General features: G+C 42.2%; 1 protein-coding gene across 3 annotated transcripts; it reads right to left on the bottom strand.

Annotated features, from left to right (window-relative positions):
- Nucleotides 1–275: 275 nt before the first annotated feature.
- Nucleotides 276–18,369, bottom strand: LOC106584112 (ubiquitin carboxyl-terminal hydrolase 46). Of its 3 annotated transcripts, XM_045706179.1 has the most exons (10): nt 17,983–18,369; nt 13,015–13,094; nt 12,830–12,910; nt 7,673–7,886; nt 6,814–7,055; nt 5,985–6,061; nt 5,803–5,886; nt 4,210–4,407; nt 3,407–3,485; nt 276–3,286 (listed from the first exon to the last, which is right to left on the bottom strand). In XM_045706179.1, exons 5-10 carry the CDS (start codon nt 7,036–7,038, stop codon nt 3,185–3,187), a joined length of 765 nt encoding a protein of 254 aa, XP_045562135.1. In that variant the 5' UTR covers nt 7,039–7,055; nt 7,673–7,886; nt 12,830–12,910; nt 13,015–13,094; nt 17,983–18,369; the 3' UTR covers nt 276–3,184. The 3 variants fall into 3 exon arrangements, with proteins under 3 accessions (XP_045562135.1, XP_014024451.1, XP_045562136.1); XM_014168976.2 differs by lacking the exon at nt 13,015–13,094; XM_045706180.1 differs by lacking the exons at nt 7,673–7,886; nt 12,830–12,910; nt 13,015–13,094; nt 17,983–18,369 and adding an exon at nt 7,457–7,526.
- Between the last annotated feature and the right edge of the window lie 1,194 nt (nt 18,370–19,563).

Genomic DNA, 19,563 nt, shown 5'->3' with positions numbered 1-19,563 from the left:
CTGCGTCGCTGTGGCTGGCTGTCACCACAGCAACATGCACACACTGCCTGGTAAACATGATGTGACAGAGGAAGTGACCAGGTTGACAACACAGGAATGAACTGTGTGTGTAACTAACAGGTAAAGGAAAACAACTGTGACATGACTGATGACTGTGGGGATGTGAAGGACTGGCCTGGGGGTTAAGAGGAGAACGAGTTGATGGTGAGGGGGGTTAAGAAATCTTTGAAAATCCAAAGAACATGACAAACTAATTCTTCACAAATCCCAGTGCCTTAGTTGATACAGTCCTTTTATTGAACAGAGGACAAGGAAATCCAAAAAGTACTCAGACTGTGGCTCGTAGTTAAGCTCATCACTAGTAAAGTGCACTTTCAGTTTACAAACAACTCATTGGAATTGAGCGTTAGCTAGTGCCTGGATCTCCCTTTAACTTCTCCTCTTACCAACATAGACATGCTAGTACAGTACGTATTCATCTCTAGGCACTGCACCGGAGTCCCATAGGTAGAACACTTCACATTTATAGACTGTTGAGACCACGTTAGGAGTGCAAAAAGACAGCATCTGAGCGAGGGTGTGTGCAGAACAGTAATTGGAAGATTAGCACACACAGTATCTCTTCCCATCATAAAGTTTAAAATGCCTCAAACAGCTCTGGCTGATTGTGACATTCCTCGATTGTGTAACTATTGTGTGATGAATTGATTATGTGATTGACTGATTGTAAAGCAGCTCCATATGTCTTTACAGGGTTTGTTTTTATTTTCTAGTTAACTCCTCTTTCTCTTAGTGTTTTAGCTTCTAGCTTTTAAAAAATATATTTCCTACATAATGTATGTACACTTGTATCTTAGCAGAGAAAATAGTGTTCTGTAAGAGTTCCTGTCCAGTTTTGCAAGGTCATTAGTGACCCCAGATTGGCACATATTCACCATTGACTTTACCCAGTTATACTAAACAGAAGAAAATAGTCAGTTAACCATCTAGATGCTTCAACACACTCTCACACATTACATGCCAACTCACATAAAAAAGGAGGCACAGTGAACCTCACACATAACCCAAATCATCTCTACTTCTAATTTAAAGAAATTCTCCGGTACATTTGTAGACTTTTTATCCAGTAGTTCTGAAAGTAGCTCTCACAAGACAAAAGTGTTCCCTGAAAATAGTGTACTACATCACATACAGTATGTGCAGATTTTACTCAAATGGCGAGGGTCTGAAGCTCATTGGCTAGAACTCGAATTGCTAGGGGGGCTGGAGGAAAATGGCGCAGCACAAATTCCAGAAATAGTCGCTTTCAAACTAGGGATTTTGTGGATAATTTAGGTAAAATAGTAATTCTGCATGTATAAACTACACTGACACATCCAGCCCAAAGCGGGAGGTTTAAAGAATACACAATAGTCACCAAAGTTCCGGAACATCTCTTTAAAGCGAGATGCACTTGGGTCATTATTCTTTCAGTATTACAGTGAATTAGAGTGCCATAGGACAGTCTGAGCAGCACTGATTCTTCAAATACCTTTATATGGCCTTTGATATAGTTCTACTCTACAGTACGTTGCCCTAACCTTATGGGATGGTAAATCATCAGTCTATATAGACCACTGGTCACCTTCACACTAAACACAACTTATAGTATCTGCCAGGCACAGCTTCTGAGTAAAGAACATTGGTTCCAAGTCAAGTGCCTAACAATGGAAGGGACAACGAGGCAAAATAAAACGGTGATAGAACACATGTAAAGACTTCAACATAGGAATGACCAATATCAATATTCAGACTATGGTGTCACTGCAGAAGTACTAAAAGGTTCTAAGTAACATCAGACCAACGTTTGCAGTGTGTGAACCGCAGCCCCATATTGCACCTAGCAAAGGAGTTCCACCTCCTTTGATCCATCTCACACACAGATACACACGACTGGGAGGAGACTAGCTCGTAACGAAACACACCAGCATTTAACATCTATATTCGCTTCAACAGGGAAGTCAACATCTTATCAGCTCATTTCACCTCCTCCTGTTGCACCAATCTCACTGTGAAAAACAGTACTGTTCAAGGACGCCTTGCCAGTTGCAACTGTGGATTTTGATCCCTCCGTCTTACCTCATGTGGTTCTCTTGACAGAGCTCAGCTATCCACATACTTCAAACTAGAACGTTGTCAAAGTTCAATTCAACCCCAGAGAGCTCTGTATGTGTATTACCTACAGGACTCTATGGGGGAGATGTCACACACACAAGACAAGATGGAGTCTGACACACAATATCCTCCTCCTACCAGCACACTCAACATTACAACTCCCCAACATCAATAAAATAAGAGCAATACATAGTGTTTTGCACAACAAGGACTAGACAGAGAATGAACTGGGCATGAACTAAAACAGACTATTCTAGAGACTAGTAGAGCTGTAGTTTGTACATGCAGCCTGGTCTTCTGTAGGACTACAATTTCTCAGCACCGCGATGAATAGGTTTGGCTTGGTCACAACTCAAGTCAACAATAATCCACACCAGCTTAAACTGTGAACACTGAAATATGTATTTCAGCTACACCATATGCATAGACCCTCTCTCACCTAGTTTATATCCTTCACTTGAACTTCCATCCCAGCTCTAGCTATACCCCACGTAGAAGACTTCTATGGGCAGGACAAATATAAGGTCACAGGATAACCCTACTAAAAGGATTTATGAGCGTGTGACATTACGTGAAAATAGACATACTATACAGATATATAAAGGATACAATCTCCTTTCCAACAGCAGTCTGAATCTGTACCAGTCCAGCCAGCTCTGTATGCCAGGCAGACCCAGGGAGAGTGACCCGTGCTGGGACTACAGACCTCAAGAGCTGGCCCCATGTGGAGGCAAACAGACATCACACACCAGCCTGTTGTATCTTCCTTTTCCCCCTTGTTCTTGTTGTTGTGACTGTTTTTTTTTTTTTTGCATGTGGCTGAAGGGCAAAACGCAGTTGGCAGAGTCCTCCCAGCATGCTGAGTGCAGGGAGGGAAGGGGGTTATGGGAAATGAAGTGCAGGCACACCCAGGGCAGGCCGTGGGATAGGGAATGGTGTTGGCACACATCTCAGACAGGGTTCAGGGGTCAGGGTCAAAGTTCCCATCGTTCTCTCTAAGGGGCTCTGGTTGGCTGGGTGTTTAATACATTTACTCCCTGGACTGGTAGAAGAGGATGTATCCAGACTCCGAGTTCTTTGAGATGTCTGACGTCAGCCCATAGAACTCCTCGATGGCCTGGGCATCGATTTTCTGAACAAACCAGAGAGGGACACAACAAAATGATGAAACATGCTGTATGAGACATATAAACAGGTGTGCTGGCCAACTAAAAATAACAGTATTACAGAAGAGCATGACTGTGACACACACCTCCACGATATCATCATCAAACAGCAGCCAGAAGCCGTGACTCTTCACTATGGTGATGTAGTGTCCTCTGTTGGGTCCACTGAGGAAGAAAGAAGGGGAAAGCGGTGATATGACAAAGTCTCTGCAAAGTACAAGGTACAAGTTTGTTTGGATACGAGTAAGTGTGTTTGCATAAGAATGTGTGTCCAAAGGTGCTGAACGTATACTGAACAGAAATATGAACGTAAAGTGTGAAGTGCTGGTCCCATTTTTCATGAGCTGAAATAAAATATCCCACAAAATTCCCATACGAACAAAAAGCTTATTTCTCTCAAATTTTGAGCAGAAATTAGTTTGCCAGAGAATTGAATGTTCATTTCTCAACCATAAGCCGCCTCCAACGTTGTTTTAGAGTATTTGGCAGTACATTCAACCAGCCTCACAACAGCAAACCACGTGTAACCACGCCAGCCCAGGACCTCCACATCCGGCTTCTTCACCTGCGGGAAGTGGGGGTGCGAGGAGTATTTCTGTCGGTAATAATGCCCTTTTGTGGGGAAAACTCATTCTGATTGGCTGTGCCTGGCTCTCCAGTGGGTGGACCTGGCTCCCAAGTGGGTGGGCCTATGCCCTCCCAGGCCCACCCATGGCAGCGCCCCTGCCCAGTCATGTGAAATCCTTAGATTAGGGCTTTCATTTATTTAAATTGACCGATTTCCTTCTATGAACTGTAACTCCGTAAAATCTTTGAAATTGCTGCATGTAGAGTTTATATTCTTGTTCAGTATAGAATAGACATGTGTGTATGTGTTTGTGCCCCCTACCTGCCACAGTGGACGACCACAGCGACCAGGTCATACATGCGGTCGAGGTTGGTAGCATCTCCAGAGGTGTTGAAGAGGCGGAGCTCCAGAGGGAAGACGACGCGATAGGATAGCTTGGTGTATCGGTGCAGCTGCTCCATGTACTTAAACCGCTTCAGGTGCAGGGCCAGGATCATAGGCAACTTCTTAACCCGCATCCTACAGGGACACACAGGAGTTATATACAGACACAGACAAGCAAAGAGTAAAAACATATAGAAATACAGTACCAGTCAAAAGTATGGACACACCTACTCATTCCAGGGTTTTTATTTATTTTGACTATTTTCTACATTGTAGAATAATAGTGAAGACATCAAAACTATGAAATAACACATATGGAATCTTGTATTAACCAAAAAAGTGTTAAGTGTCAATGTAGCCACCCTTTTGCCTTGATGACAGCTTTGCACACTCCTGGCATTCTCTCAACCAGCTTCATGAGGTAGTCACCTAGAATGCATTTCAATTAACAATTTTGTCTTGTTAAAAGTTCTCATGAGGACCAACACAGGAAAGGAAGACCCAGAGTTACATCTGCTGCAGAGGATAAGTTCATTAGAGTTACCAGCCTCAGAAATTGCAGCCCAAATAAATGCTTCAGAGTTCAAGTAACAGACACATCTCAACATCAACTGTTCAGAGGAGACTGCGTGAATCAGGCCTTCATGGTCAAATTGCTGCAAAGAAACCACTACTGAAGGACACCAATAAGTAGAAAAGACTGGCTTGGGCCAAGAAACACGAGCACTGGACATTAGACCGGTGAAAATCTGCCCTTTGGTCTGTCGAGTCCAAATGTGAGATTTTTGGTTGCAACCTCCGTGTCTTTGTGAGACGCAGAGTAGGTGAACAGATGATCTCCGCATGTGTGGTTCCCACCATGAAGCATGGAGGAGGAAGTGTGATGGTGCTTTGCTGGTGACATTGTTGGTGATTTATTTAGAATTCAAGGCACACTTAACCAGGATGGCTACCACAGCATTCTGCAGCAATACGCCATCCCATCTGGTTTGCGCTTAGTGGGACTATTATCTGTTTTTCAACAGGACAATGACCCAACACACCTCCAGGCTGTGTAAGGGTTATTTGACCAAGAAGGAGAGTGATGGAGTGCTGCATCAGATGACCTGGTCTCCACAATCACCCGACAACCTAATTGAGGTGGTTTGGGATGAGTTGGACTGCAGTGTGGAGAAAAAGCAAAAAACAAGTGCTCCGCATATGTGGGAACTCCTTCAAGACTGTTGGAAAGGCATACCAGGTGAAGCTGGTTGAGAGAATGCCAAGAGTGTGCAAAGTTGTCATCAAGGCAAAGGATGGCTACTTTGAACAATATTTTGATTTTATTAAACACTTTTTTGGTTATTAAATGATTCCATATGTGTTATTTCATAGTTTTGACATCTTCACTAATATTCTACAATGTAGAAATCAATAAAAACCCTTGAATGAGTAGGTGTGTCCAAACTTTTGACTGGTACTGTACATAAAGACAGACAGATACCGCAGTCATACACACCCAATCTGAGTGGAAACGTGTTGTGTACTGACCGTTTCTGGGCCTCCTGCTTGCTGCAGCATGCCTCACAGTAGTATTTGTATTCACTGCACAAGGTCTCTGTGTTACTGAAGTCCCTGGGGAACACAACGCACACAGAGGGGACTGTGTCAGTAAGCTTGATACAGGGAGTAGTTATGGTACAGAAAGATACCAAGTAACAGGTCAATATTACCTAAGACAGTGTGTTATTGATGTATTCTGTTCTACGTCCACAGACAGATCCAGGAAGTCCTCATCTTTGCTGCTCACCTGTCCGAGAGAGAGAGAGAGAGAGAGGGAGGGAAAGAGAAACACACAGATGAGGTGAGTCGGTGTACTTGCCTCTTCACGTGCTGAAAGGCACCGATGCTGCTCCTGCTCTGTGACCTGACCACACACTGGCACACAAAATGAGAGAGCGGGTCCATTTGATGTATTGATAGTACGTGTCATTGAGAAGCACAGTGCTTGTAGCGTGGTGAAGAGGGTTGTTCAAGGCCATTCTCTACCTCCCTCCCTCCCTCCCTCTGCTCTTCCTCTCTGAGCATCAATGCCTCCTGCGTCGCAGATACAGAAGGAGAGAGCGGCAGAGTGGTAGACCGATGCCACAGCCTGTGGGGGCTGGAGGATATCCGTCAGAGCTGAGAGCTTACTATTACAGACAGAGCTAATCCCTCTGTGGGAGACAGTCACTTAGCTATGCCCTGCTAGTCGATTGGGAAAGCATTACCAACACTGCTGAGGAAGGGGCTTGAGTTAAAAATAAAACAAGAGACATTTCCAATCAATAAAGTATTCTTACATAAGCGTTTATGTCCTACATAACTTGGTTGAATTAGGACCACCCATTTCAATCACTGCCAGAGAACAGAAAACCTTGCCTCGCAAGCTGCCTGATCTCGCGAGATTACATGAATGGTTCGCTGCACGGATGTAAGCTCATGAGATCAGGCGGCTTGCGAGGCTCCATAAAACCCACTACCCCAGAAATCACTCTATAGGGTCTACCAGCTCTGACTCACCGTCTCACAGTTGAGGCAGCGCGTCTCATTGGTCAAAGTTCCCTGGAAGATGTCATGCACCCAGGTGGGCTCCGTGGGCTTGTTCTCGGGCTCCGTCTCTGTGGTGACGGCCGTGCCGTTGTTCTTGAGGCGGCCGTTCTGCTTCTCCTGCTTCTTCTCCTCCTGCAGGATGTCTGCCACTGTGTTCAGCAGGTAGTTGAGGAACTCATGGGCGTCCTGCTGCATGTAGTTGTCAAACAGGTCTGTAGGGGAGACAGAGGACAGGGGCTTTTAGGGAAACTGCGTAGAACGGTGTTCAGTCAGTCAATAGTCCTGATCAAGGTGAATCCAGGCAGGTCAACACACATGCATGCACACACAAATCCGATATGTGTGAAAAGTGAAATTGGAGAGCAGGAGAGAGAGTGTGAGAGAAAGCAGCTGACCAGGCCCTAGTCCACACATAGATGTTCATTGTTCATTCATAGAGAGAGCTGCCTGGAGTCAGACAACAACAACCTGCTTCTATTCCAGGTCCATGTTCTGAATGTCCGCACCGCCACAACATGCACCTGCCCTTCACCCCACAGTGACAATCACCTGAGAAAAACACTTCCACTTCCCCTCTAGCCCTATCTCAATCCCCAGCTCAAAACATGCCTACTGTATCATTCCTGGATACGGTTGATTCAAGATAACTGGTCTCGGCAGTCTGAAACCTCTAAACGCTGGCCTGAAACCGATCAACACACAGCCAGTTTGTCAACCAACAACAATCATATGACAACCTATACAAAATGGTAGCTATGAGGGTATTACACTATGGTCCTCTAGTGTATTTGTCCCCAGCGTCATTTGGGTTTGGTGTAGTCTCTCTCACCATTCTCCTTGCGCAGGCGTGAGATGAACTTCTTGGGCGGGATGACTCCCACCTTTTTCTTCTGGGTGGCGATGCTGTGGAAGAGGTCTGCCAGACACGTGAGCAGGTTCTCCTTCTTCTTCTGCTGGGCCTTGTAGGCCAGCACGTTCTCCCGGAAGGGCCGGCAGAAGTACAGGGCCTGAAGCACCGAGTTACAGTAACACGTGTTGCCAAACTGAGGGGGCCAACCCGGCAGGGACAAATAGAAAAAGAGAGGGTGAGATTTTTATCACTCTGAGGACCGAAAAAAGTAACATTGAAAACACGGAGAGAAGATTCATGACCGTCACCTCCAACAGACTTGGTGCAAGGTGAGATGAGTGTTCTCACATCTAAAAAGGGATGTGAGAGCCAGACTGCACAGCTGCCATCAGATAAATGTATGAATTTTAACTTAATGTAGCCAAACTAGTCTTGGTACCAGTCTTTTTAGCTAACATTTCACTCCTGTCATTTGCCAGAGACTGGTCGTTCGGGCAATCTTAGCGTTCAATATGCAGCCAGATTTACGGCGAAGTTGCTGATTGGTAGTTGGAAACAACATTAATATTTTCCATGACAACGTTATGGAACATGAGGTGCGTGCAAATTTGGTGCAATATAGAATGAGGATTTTAAGAACAACAAACAATACTATTATCACCTGCTGCGGTCATTCCCTTGTGAGAAGACAGTGTCAATGCAAGATGATGTTGTTCAAAGTGGCTAGAGAGGACTCCGTAATGAGAGAGAAATAATGATACGAAAATTATTAGCCTACAAGATTCAATCAAGCTACGTTTGCTTCAGTTGCCTCTCATTAAATGGGAGGAAATAAACGCAAAATTAGCACCTGTCGTCATTCCTCGCACATATGCTGATCATCATGACTTGCTTACATGTTAAAAATGATATGCTCATTTCAGTTGTATTATTTGTCCCTCTCTTATTAAGAGATGGATTCCAGACAGGCTACTTTAGGAAACTTTCTGAACGGACATAGACGGACGGGGTCCATACAGTTACATATCAGGATTTTATTTTAGTTGACATATGGTATCGTTATGACAATATCACAACATTATAAAAAACTCCAGTATTTTTCCCTTTATAGCTTGTTCTTCGTCTTTTTTATTGCTTTTGTCTCTGGCTTGCATAGCACACGTGGTGGTCGCCTAAATTCATTCTAGTAAGCTAGGCCTAATATATAGGCTAGCATACAAGTGGTGGATTAATAGCCCAGCCTATGAATAAACTGACTTACACATCTCTGTCACTCATTGTTCCCTTCTTGTGCAATTCATGCATCTCCACTGGCATCTCTCTCTTCCATCCTCTCTGTATGCCTCTTATAGCTCTTGAACCAGTAGCCTTGCCCAATGTGTTACCCAGAAGTAGCAATATATACACTTAACAAAAATATAAAAGCAATTTGCAACAATTTCATTGATTTTACAGTTAATGAGGAAATAAGTCAATTTCAATAAATTAATTAGGCCCTATGGATTTCACATGACTGGGAATACAGATGGGCATCTGTTGCTCACATATACCTTAAAAAAAAAAAATGGGCCTCATGATCTCGTCACAGTATTTTTGTGTATTCAAATTGCCATCGATGAAACAATTGTTTTCGTTGTCCGTAGTGTATGCCTGTCCATACCATAAACCCACCGCCAACATGGGGCACTCTGTTCACAACATTGACATCAGCAAACCACTCGCCCACACGACCCCATACACATGGTCTGCAGTTGTGAGGCCGGTTGGACGTACTGCAAAAGTCTCTAAAACGACGTTGGAGGTGGCTCATGGTAGACAAATTAACATTTACTTCTCTGGCAACAGCTGGTGGACATTCCTGCAATCAGCATGCTTATTGCACATTCCCTAAAAACTTGAGACATCTATGTCATTGTGTGACAAAACTGCACATTTTAGAGTGGCCTTTTATTGTCCCCAGCACAAGGTGAACCTGTGTAGTAATCATGCTGTTTAATCAGCTTCTTGATATGCCACACCTGCCAGGAAGATGGATTATCTTGGCAAAGGAGAAATGCTCACAAACAGGGATATAACCAAATTTGTGCACAAAATTTGAGCTAAATAAACTTTTTGTGCGTATGGAACATTTCTGGGATCTTTTATTTCAGTTCATGAAACATTTACATGTTGCTTTTATATTTTTGTTCAGTGTAGTTTGGTCACTTATTTTGAGCAATTAAAATATATATTTGAGGAAAGAAGCACCTTTCTCTTGCTTGCTGGATATAAAATAGGCTTCAGCGTTCACAATGAACTGGTGGGGAACTTTGAACGGCAAGAGCTTCTCTTGTATTGTGATTAGAGGTCGACCGATTATGATTTTTCAACGCCGAAACCGATACCGATTATTGGAGGTCCCGAAAAAAAACTATACCGATTAATCGGATTATTTTTTTTTACATTTATTTGTAATGACAATTACAACAATACTGAATGAACACTTATTTTAACTTAATATAATACAACAATAAAATCAATTTAGCCTCTAATAATGAAACATGTTCAATTTGGTTTAAATAATGCAAAAACAAAGTGTTGGAGAAGAAAGTAAAAGAGCATTATGTGCCATGTAATAAAGCTAACGTTTAAGTTCCTTGCTCAGAACATGAGAACATATGAAAGCTGGGGGTTCCTTTTAACATGAGTCTTCAATATTCCCAGGTAAGAAGATTTAGGTTGTAGTTATTATAGGACTATTTCTCTCTATACGATTTGTATTTCATATACCTTTGACTATTGGATGTTCTTATAGGCACTTTAGTATTGCCAGTGTAACAGTATAGCTTCCGTCCCTCTCCTCGCTCCTACCTGGGCACGAACCAGGAACACATCGACAACAGCCACCCTCAAAGCAGCGTTACCCATGCAGAGCAAGGGGAACAACTACTCCAAGTCTCAGAGCGAGTGACGTTTGAAACACTATTGGCGCGCACCCCGCTAACTAGCTAGCCATTTCACATCGGTTACACCAGCCTAATCTCGGGAGTTGATAGGCTTGACGTCATAAACAGCGCAATGCTTGAAGCATTGCGAAGAGCTGCTGGCAAAACGCACGAAAGTGCTGTTTGAATGAATGCTTACGAGCCTGCTGGTGCCTACCATCGCTCAGTCAGACTGCTCTATCAAATCATAGACTTAATTATATCATAATAACACACAGAAACACGAGCCTTAGGTCATTAATATGGTCAAATCCGGAAACTATCACGATTATGCTTTCAGTGAAATACAGAACCGTTCCGTATTTTATCTAACGGGTGGCATCCATAAGTCTAAATATTTCTGTTACATTGCACAACCTTCAATGTTATGTCATAATTATGTAAAATTCTGGCAAATTAGTTCGCAACGAGCCAGGCGGCCCAAACTGTTGCATATACCCTGACTCTGCGTGCAATGAATGCAAGAGAAGTGACACAATTTCACCTGGTTAATATTGCCTGCTAACCTGGATTTCCTTTAGCTAAATATGCAGGTTTAAAAATATATACTTCTGTGTATTGATTTTAAGAAAGGCATTGATGTTTATGGTTAGGTGCAGTCGTGCAACAATTGTGCTTTTTTCGCAAATGCGCTTTTGTTAAATCATCCCTCGTTTGGCGAAGTCGGCTGTCTTTGTTAGGAAGAAATAATCTTCACACAGTTCGCAACGAGCCAGGCGGCCCAAACTGCTGCATATACCCTGACTCTGTTTGCAAGAGAAGTGACACAATTTTCCTAGTTAAAAGAAATTCATGTTAGCAGGCAATATTAACTAAATATGCAGGTTTAAAAATATATACTTGTGTATTGATTTTAAGAAAGGCATTGATGTTTATGGTTAGGTACACGTTGGAGCAACGACAGACCTTTTTCGCGAATGCGCACCGCATCGATTATATGCAACGCAGGACACGCTAGATAAACTAGTAATATCATCAACCATGTGTAGTTAACTAGTGATTATGATTGATTGAATGTTTTTTATAAGATAAGTTTAATGCTAGCTAGCAACTTACCTTGGCTTCTTACTGCATTCACGTAACAGGCAGGCTCCTCGTGGAGTGCAATATAAGGCAGATGGTTAAAGCGTTGCACTAGTTAACCGTAAGGTTGCAAGATTGAATCCTTGAGCTGACAAGGTAAAAATCTGTCGTTCTGCCCCTGAACAAGACAGTTAACCCACCGTTCCTAGGCCGTCATTGAAAATAAGAATGTGTTCTCAACTGACTTGCCTAGTTAAATAAAAGGTGTAAAACATTTTTTTTAATAACAAAAATAAATAAATAAAATCGGCTAAATCGGTGTCCAAAAATACCGATGCCCGATTGTTATGAAAACTTGAAATCGGCCCTCATTAATCGGTCAACCTCTAAATGTGATCATATTGGCTTCTGGTAAAAGTACAATAAACAGGAATCCTCCGTTCTCCCCACGTGCAATGTTTATGTTTACAATTAAATGTATTACGTCAGAATGCCCAATGTTAGAATGCTTCCAATCAAATGTATGAATGAATTAGGAAAATGTTCTCAGTCTAATTTGCATAAACATTGTGATTGGACGAAAGATGTGAAAGTTATCAAATCCTCTAATCTCCTCGAGCTGATTAATGATAGAATGTTCATATTTGAAGATTGCAGAAAGGCCAGTCTCTTTTGCAAATGACATGAGTGGCAAGGAGTGGAATGTAATGGCTGAACAGAGACGGCAACCAGGCTAGCCAAACTCTGCTTTGAGAATCATCAATCTCCATCTGAAGTTTTATTTAATTAAATGTTTTTTATACATACAACCCACCGGTGAACCGCTCAACATTTCAGCTACATTCCAGTCATTAAACAGAAGCCAGCTGAAGGGTTGGCTAACAGAGTAGTTGGGTAACATAAGGCTCTCAAAGATTTGTTTTGCCAACAGAAATAGAATAGCAGGGAAACTGGGACAGGCAGAGACATCTAAACTATGTAAAGATATAATTCACAAACAATGGTAGCATTACTGACTAGCCAACAAACAAAACAACCTGTTTCTCATGAAAAGTGTCAACACCAAGCACCTGTCCGATGGAAAACATGACTCAGTAGTGACCTAGTGGACAGAGTGAATGACACTTACGTTGACCAATCCAAAGTAGTGTTCGTTGATTGGGAACTGCTCCGGACCAATGTCTTTCTCCAGAGCAGAGGCATTGGTGCCCTGAGGGAGACCAGAGAGAGAGAACACGAGCTCAAATGTGCACTGTCTAAACATCCTTATTATACATGAAATAGGCTACACATCATCTGAAGTGCCTTACTCACACATGTCTGTTCTCTTCTTCAGGGCTGTGTTACTTACTATGGATCCCCATTAGCTGCTGCCAATGCAGCAGCTACTCTTCCTGGGGTCCAGCAAAAATAAGGTAGTTATACATTTTTAAAAACATTACAATATATTCCCAACAGATTTCACAACACATTAAGTGTGCTCTCAGGCCCCTACTCTACTACCACATATCTACAACACAAAATCCATGTCTACAGTATGTGTGTGTATAGTGCGTATGTTATCGTGTATGTATGGATGTGTCTATGCCTATGATTGTTGCTTCACAGTCCCTGCTGTACCATAAGATGTATTTTTATCATTGTTTTTTTAAAATCTAAATGGTACTGCTTGCATGAGTTTGATGTGGAATAGAGTTCCATGTAGTCATGGCTCTATGTAGTACTGTGCGCCTCCCATAGTCTGTTCTGAACTTGGGGACTGTGAAGAGACCTCTGGTGGGATTTCTTGTGGGGTATGCATGGGTGTCCGAGCTAGGTGCCAGTAGTTTAAACAGACAGCTCGGTGCATTCAACACCTCTCACAAATACACGGAGTTGTGAAGTCAATCTTTCCTCCACTTTCAGCCAGGAGAGATTGACATGCATTTTACTAACGTTAACTCTCTGTGTACCTCCAAGGGCCAGCCTTGTTGCCCTGTTCTGAGCCAATTGCAACTGTCCTAAGCCCTCTTTGTGGCACCTGACCACACGACTGAACAGTAGTCCAGGTAAGGCAAAACTCGGGCCTGTAGCACCTGCCTTGTTGATAGTGCTGTTAAGAAGGTAGAGCATTGCTTTATTATGGACAGACTTCTCCCAATCTTAGCTACTGTTATATCAATATGTTTTGACCATGACAGTTTACAATCCAGGGTTACTCCAAGCAGTTTAGTCACCTCATCTTGCTCAATTTCCACATTATTTATTACAATATTTAGTTGAGGCTTAGGGTTTAGTGAATGATTTGTCCCAAATAAAATGCTTTAACTTTTAGAAATATATATATTCTGAAACGAACTTTGTTAAGTGTTGCAGTCATTTCAGTCGCTGTAGTAGCTGACGTGTATAGTGTTGAGTCATCAGCATACATAGACACTCTGGCTTTACTCAAAGCATGAGTCAGACATGAGACATGTCATTAGTAAAGATCAGCCTAGACAGCTGCCCTGGGGAATTCTTGATTCTACCTGGATTATGTTGGAGAGGCATCCATTAAAGAATACACTGTTTTCTGTTAGACAGGTAACTTTTTATCCACAATATAGCAATATAGTAAAGCCAAAACACCTATGTTTTTCCAGCAGCAGACTACTGTATGATCGATAATGTCAAAAGCCGAACTGAAGTTTAACGAAACAGCCCCCTCAATCTTTTTCTTCATCATTTTCTCTCAGCCAATCATCAGTCAAGTGCTGTGCTTGTTGAATGTCCTTCCCTATAAGCGTGCTTAATGTCTGTTCTCAATTTGTTTATTGTAAAATAGCATTGTATCTGGTCAAACACAATTTTGTCCAGAAGTTTACTAAGGGTTGGTAACAGGCTGATTGGTCGGCTATTTGAGCCAGTAAAGAGGGCTTTACTATTCTTAGGTAGTGGAATGACTTTAGCTTCCCTCCAGGCCCGAGGGCACACGCTTTCTAGTAGGCTTAAATTGAAGATGTGGCAAATAGGTGCGGCAATATCATCTGCTATTATCCTCAGTAATTTTCCATCCAAGTTTTCAGACCCCAGTGGTTTGTCATTGTTGATAGACAACAATAATTCTTTCACCTCTCCCACACAAATTACAAGGCTTGTCTTCCATAATTTGGTCAGATATACTTGGATGTGTAGTGTCAGCGTTTGTTGCTGTCATGCTTATGTTTGCTAATCTTGCCAATGAAAAAAATAATTAAAGTTGTTGGCAACATCAGTGGGTTTTGTGATGAATGAGCCATCTGATTCAATGAATGATGGTGTTGAGTTTGCCATTTTGCCCAACATTTCATTTAAAGGTGCTCCAAAGCTTTTTACAATCATTCTTTATGTCAATTATCTTTGTTTCAAAGTGTCTTCTTCTTTTCATTCAGTTTAGTCACGATTTCTCAATTTGCAGTACGTTTGCCAATCGGTTGTGCAACTAGACTTATTTGTCATTCCTTTTGCCTCATCCCTCTCAACCATACACATTTTTAATTCCTCATCAATCCACAGGGATGTAACAGTTTTTACTGTCATTTTCTAAATGGGTGCGTGCTTATTAGTAACTTGGATAAGCAATTTCATAAATGTGTCAAGTGCAGCATCTGGTTGCTCCTCATTACAAACCACAGGCCAACAAATATTCTTTACATCAACAGCATAGGAATCACTACAATACTTATTATATAACCTCTTATACACTATATTAGGTCCAGCCTTTGGATCTTTGGTTTTCCTAGCTATGGCTACTATATTGTGATCAGTACATCTGATGAATTTAGATTCTGCTTTAAAGCTAAATTTCTGCAGCATTAGTAAAGATGTGATCAATACATGATGATTTCATTCCTGTGCTGTTTGTAACTACCCTGGTGGATTGACTGATAACCTGAACCAGGTTGCAGGCACTGGTTACAGTTTGAATCTTTCTCTTGAGTGAGCAGCCTGATGAAATCACCCAAAAAATCTCACCAGAACAGGCTTTAGGTGAGACAGATGAACCTATAGTCATACTACTTAAACAGTATTTAACATGAGATCCTCTCTAAACTTTACAGGAATGTGTTTCTGAATTTAAACAGCCACACCTCCACCTTTGGTATTTCTGTCTCTTCTGTAGATCTTATAACCATGTATTGCTACCACTGTATCATCAAAAAGGTATTATCTAAGCGCGTTTCAGAGATTGTCAGAATATGAATGTCATCTGTTACTAGCAAATGATTTATTTCATGAACCTTGTTTCTTAAGCTGCATATGTTAACGTGGGCTATTTTTATGACTTTTCTGGAACACTTGATTGTTTTTATTGCTTTACTGGGAAGCTTAGCAGAGGTAGACATGCTCATGTTTTTTATGTTCGTGCCGGGTGAGTTGCACACATTGGACTTCCTACTAGGGCACACCGCCTCAGTGCTAACAGTATCACTCTGGTTCATAGGCACAAGATTACTGCAGCTAGTGAATCTGGTCAAGAGCTCTCTGGTCTAATAGTCATCTAGGTAAGTACAGTATATCGCAGGAAACTGACGGACCAAAGCCTCTTTATAGAGAGGTCACATGCTGCACATGTCTCTGTCTCACATAAGTCTAACCTTTGCTTCAGATATATGTGAATGCCTGGATTATTTCTGACAAAGACTGGCAGTCCACTCCAGCATATTATAGCTTTCATGTAGCTTGCCGTTTCCCATCCCAAACCCTGCTTATACATGCTACTGGAAATCAGGAGTGGTTTGGTTTCATTTAACGTTCCGTAATGTAGTGACAGGGCACTTATCTCCTGACAGAGCCCATTGACTAACCAGAGCTCAGAGCGCTTCCAGATGAAGCCGTGTCTTTGTTGAGAGAACATAGAGACTTCTGCTAGCGTTGCTTAAGTCTTAAAATTGCTGTCATTTTCTCTCAGTCAAAGCAGAACACATTGCTTTGTTGTCTCCGATTTCCGTTTTGACAGAGTTCTCAATGTTGAATCTCTCATACAGACGCATGCACACGCCGCTGAGCCCGCGCTCGTGTGCCAAAGACACATGAAGTGTTTAATCAAACTAGACAACGTACACTTTCTTGTCTCATTTAAACAATCAAAGCTTACACAAACAACGGCACAAAGGAAAGTAAACAAATACCAGATGATGATAACGGTCCCATTCAACACCAATCAAATGCTCTGCTCCACATAACATTTTTCATACTTCCAAACTTGACATCTTCCTGAACTTTTGAATCCTTATCAACAGCAGGATTCAGTAGCCTACACACTGTTCTGGTAAAGAAAGGTAAAACCACAATTGCCTAGTGTACTTATTCCTGTGTGGAGTAATTACACAGTCGTAAGGACACTGCAATGTAAAATGTTACACGGAAGGACCTCCTCTACACGTTGGGTCAGTCAGATGCTCATCATGCCCATCAGTAATGCCCTTGGTGGCTAGGTACTACAGCCGGTCAGCTCGAGCTCCCAGGAGAAATTCGACCATGAACCTCTCTCATCATCATCATCATCTCCTCCATGTGAGACACTGAACCCAAAACATTTAAATTAATAAATAGCATTGCAATCATAGAATAATTGAAATTTCATGAAGTCTCCCACCACAAACAGCTTATTACACTGCCTTCACCAATCACTGCCTTGGCTCTGCAGCAGGTGCACACAGGTGTATACAGGTGCAGCAGTGGGGATGGAACCATGTCATGAGACAGGATACTCTCTGACTGTCACTAAAAATGTAATTGAGGAAGCTGACCTGAAAACCACTTTCACACAGCACATGGGTCCTTTAAATATAGATTAGCATAGTTTCATGGCCATATGAGAGGATCTGTCATATTCCCTTTCTTCACTTCCAAGTTAAGCTTAGGGATCTTTAAATTCACACGAGCCTGACACTAGAAATCAACCTGTCAAAAGGTGTCAAATCACGTCACGCACCGTACTAAGAGGTGTTTGTAAAGTGTGCACAGCAAGCTTTGTGTGACAACGTTACTGTCAGGTACCTATTTTCCTGACGTCGCCAATTTACATTGCATGTGTTTATTTGGATAGAGTAGCTAAACATGTAGGGCTCATACTCATCATTCAAGATCAAGCTACACTTCCGAAATGATGGACCCACCCCCATGCATCCATGTCAAACAAGGACTGGTGGCTTGGTACTACAGCCGATCAGCTCGAGCTCCCAGGAGCAATTCGACCATGAACCTCTCTCATCATCATTACACAGACAAGGTGGCCAACGATGACTGCAGCAGACACTCGAAGGCGCTATGGCTACTTACCATATTACAAATGGAGGCGATATTTCTGACAGTCATTTAGTTTACAGGGTCCCTCTCACCGTCATATTTATAAAATAAACATGTTTCAATGCAGGACGATATTGAGAAAAGATTAAGCTGATTCGCAGCCGCGGCTAAGGCCAGACCGCAACCACAGGGGTAAAAAACGGGCAATGTCTCTCGACTAGAGACCAACCTGCAGGCAGTTAACACGAAATTAAAAAAATGCAGCTTAATTTTAACGCATTGATTACTTAAATGTTGCAGACTGCTAACGTATAACTTATCTAAAAATGACATATGCATGAGTGACTAAACACACATGAAGTTGCGGCAGGTTGATAGCAACGGACAACAAGCTATGTAAGGAAATGTACATCCGCCCACCACAAAAAGCTACCGCATTTCTGTCGAATCAGCGCTCTGATATTTGATTGACAGAACAGAGAGACTAATCAGAGCCTCGAATCAGGGTTTGAATGATGCAATGGATTTTGGGAGTTGTGGTGAATTTGGCTAGTAGTACTAGTGGATTGTCACTGATCATAATTTACCTATGTCGAATAATCACATCACATTTCACACCAACTTGCAGACGTAAGGTGATACTCAAGTGTCATGCTGCTCGCGTTATATTGGTTTGAAACTTAATTTATAGACATATTTGCATTGCAAATGTTGCCATCGTCCTTTGCCATCAAAACCAGCCCATTCAATAGACAGTAGGGTACGTTTGGTGAAAACACCCCGTCCCCGTCCCAAAGATAGAATCCCTGTAGGGGCAACAGTGCCACTGTCCGACCCACGGACTTTGTTATGGTTTTTGACAAAGCAAAAGCGAGGAGCGTCGCTCAAGGTTGTAACATTTTTTACATATTCTGCCGTGCTAAGATATCCGAGGAGAAAAAATCTGTTTGTTGTTTACAGTAACTTCTTTGTTGTTGTAATATCGCAAACGGACGTGGCAGTTTCACGAATTAAGGATTCCAGCTTTAAGGAAAAAAAATTTAAACAAAAAAGCTGCTAGAAAGGGGACATTTTGCCCTCTATGTGGCAAAATGCCTCTTGAAGATTAGTGTGTTAAAATATATTTTATACATTTTATTTGGACATTTTTGAGCAGTTGACTCTTAAAAGCTCGAGGTATCTTATTTTAATTAAACAAATCAAATATCAAAACAAAATTACATTGTACATTTCACTATTAATATCCCAAAGTATCTCAAAATCGATTGTGTAACTCAATTAAGTTACTTATAGAGAATTTGGACATGGTTTGGAAAATGCTAATATAGGTACCATTGACTTGCATTGACTTTAGTTGCGACTCTGTCACGCCTGCTCCCGCTCTCCCTCCCTGGCGCGTGAAGGTGCCAGGCTCCCCAGCATTACGCACTCCTGCCACCATCAGTACGCCCACCTGCCTTTCCCTGTCACGCGCATCAGCGATTATTGAACTCACCTGGATTCAATCACCTCTGTCATTACCTTCTCTATATCTGTCTGGCTCCCCGCTCTATTCCCTGCTGCAGCATTAATTGTCATATGTTCATGTTTACCCGTGTGCTGACGCTGTTCCTG

The sequence above is a fragment of the Salmo salar genome, chromosome ssa23, assembly GCF_905237065.1.
Source record: "Salmo salar chromosome ssa23, Ssal_v3.1, whole genome shotgun sequence".
NCBI lineage: Eukaryota > Metazoa > Chordata > Actinopteri > Salmoniformes > Salmonidae > Salmo > Salmo salar.
The sequence above is the reverse complement of the archived record's forward strand: the minus strand, read 5'-3'. Positions and strand labels throughout refer to the sequence as shown.

Bases quoted from the DNA above. Each gene is read 5' to 3' on its own strand.
- LOC106584112 (XM_014168976.2), bottom strand. From the start codon at position 18,018: ATGACTGTCAGAAATATCGCCTCCATTTGTAATATG. The intron at 3,486-4,209 runs GTAGGGGGCACA...TTTCTTCCTCAG, and splicing joins GTGGTCGTCCACTGTGGCAG to TGGACCCAACAGAGGACACT. The intron at 3,287-3,406 runs GTGTGTGTCACA...TGGTTTGTTCAG, and splicing joins TTGATGATGATATCGTGGAG to AAAATCGATGCCCAGGCCAT.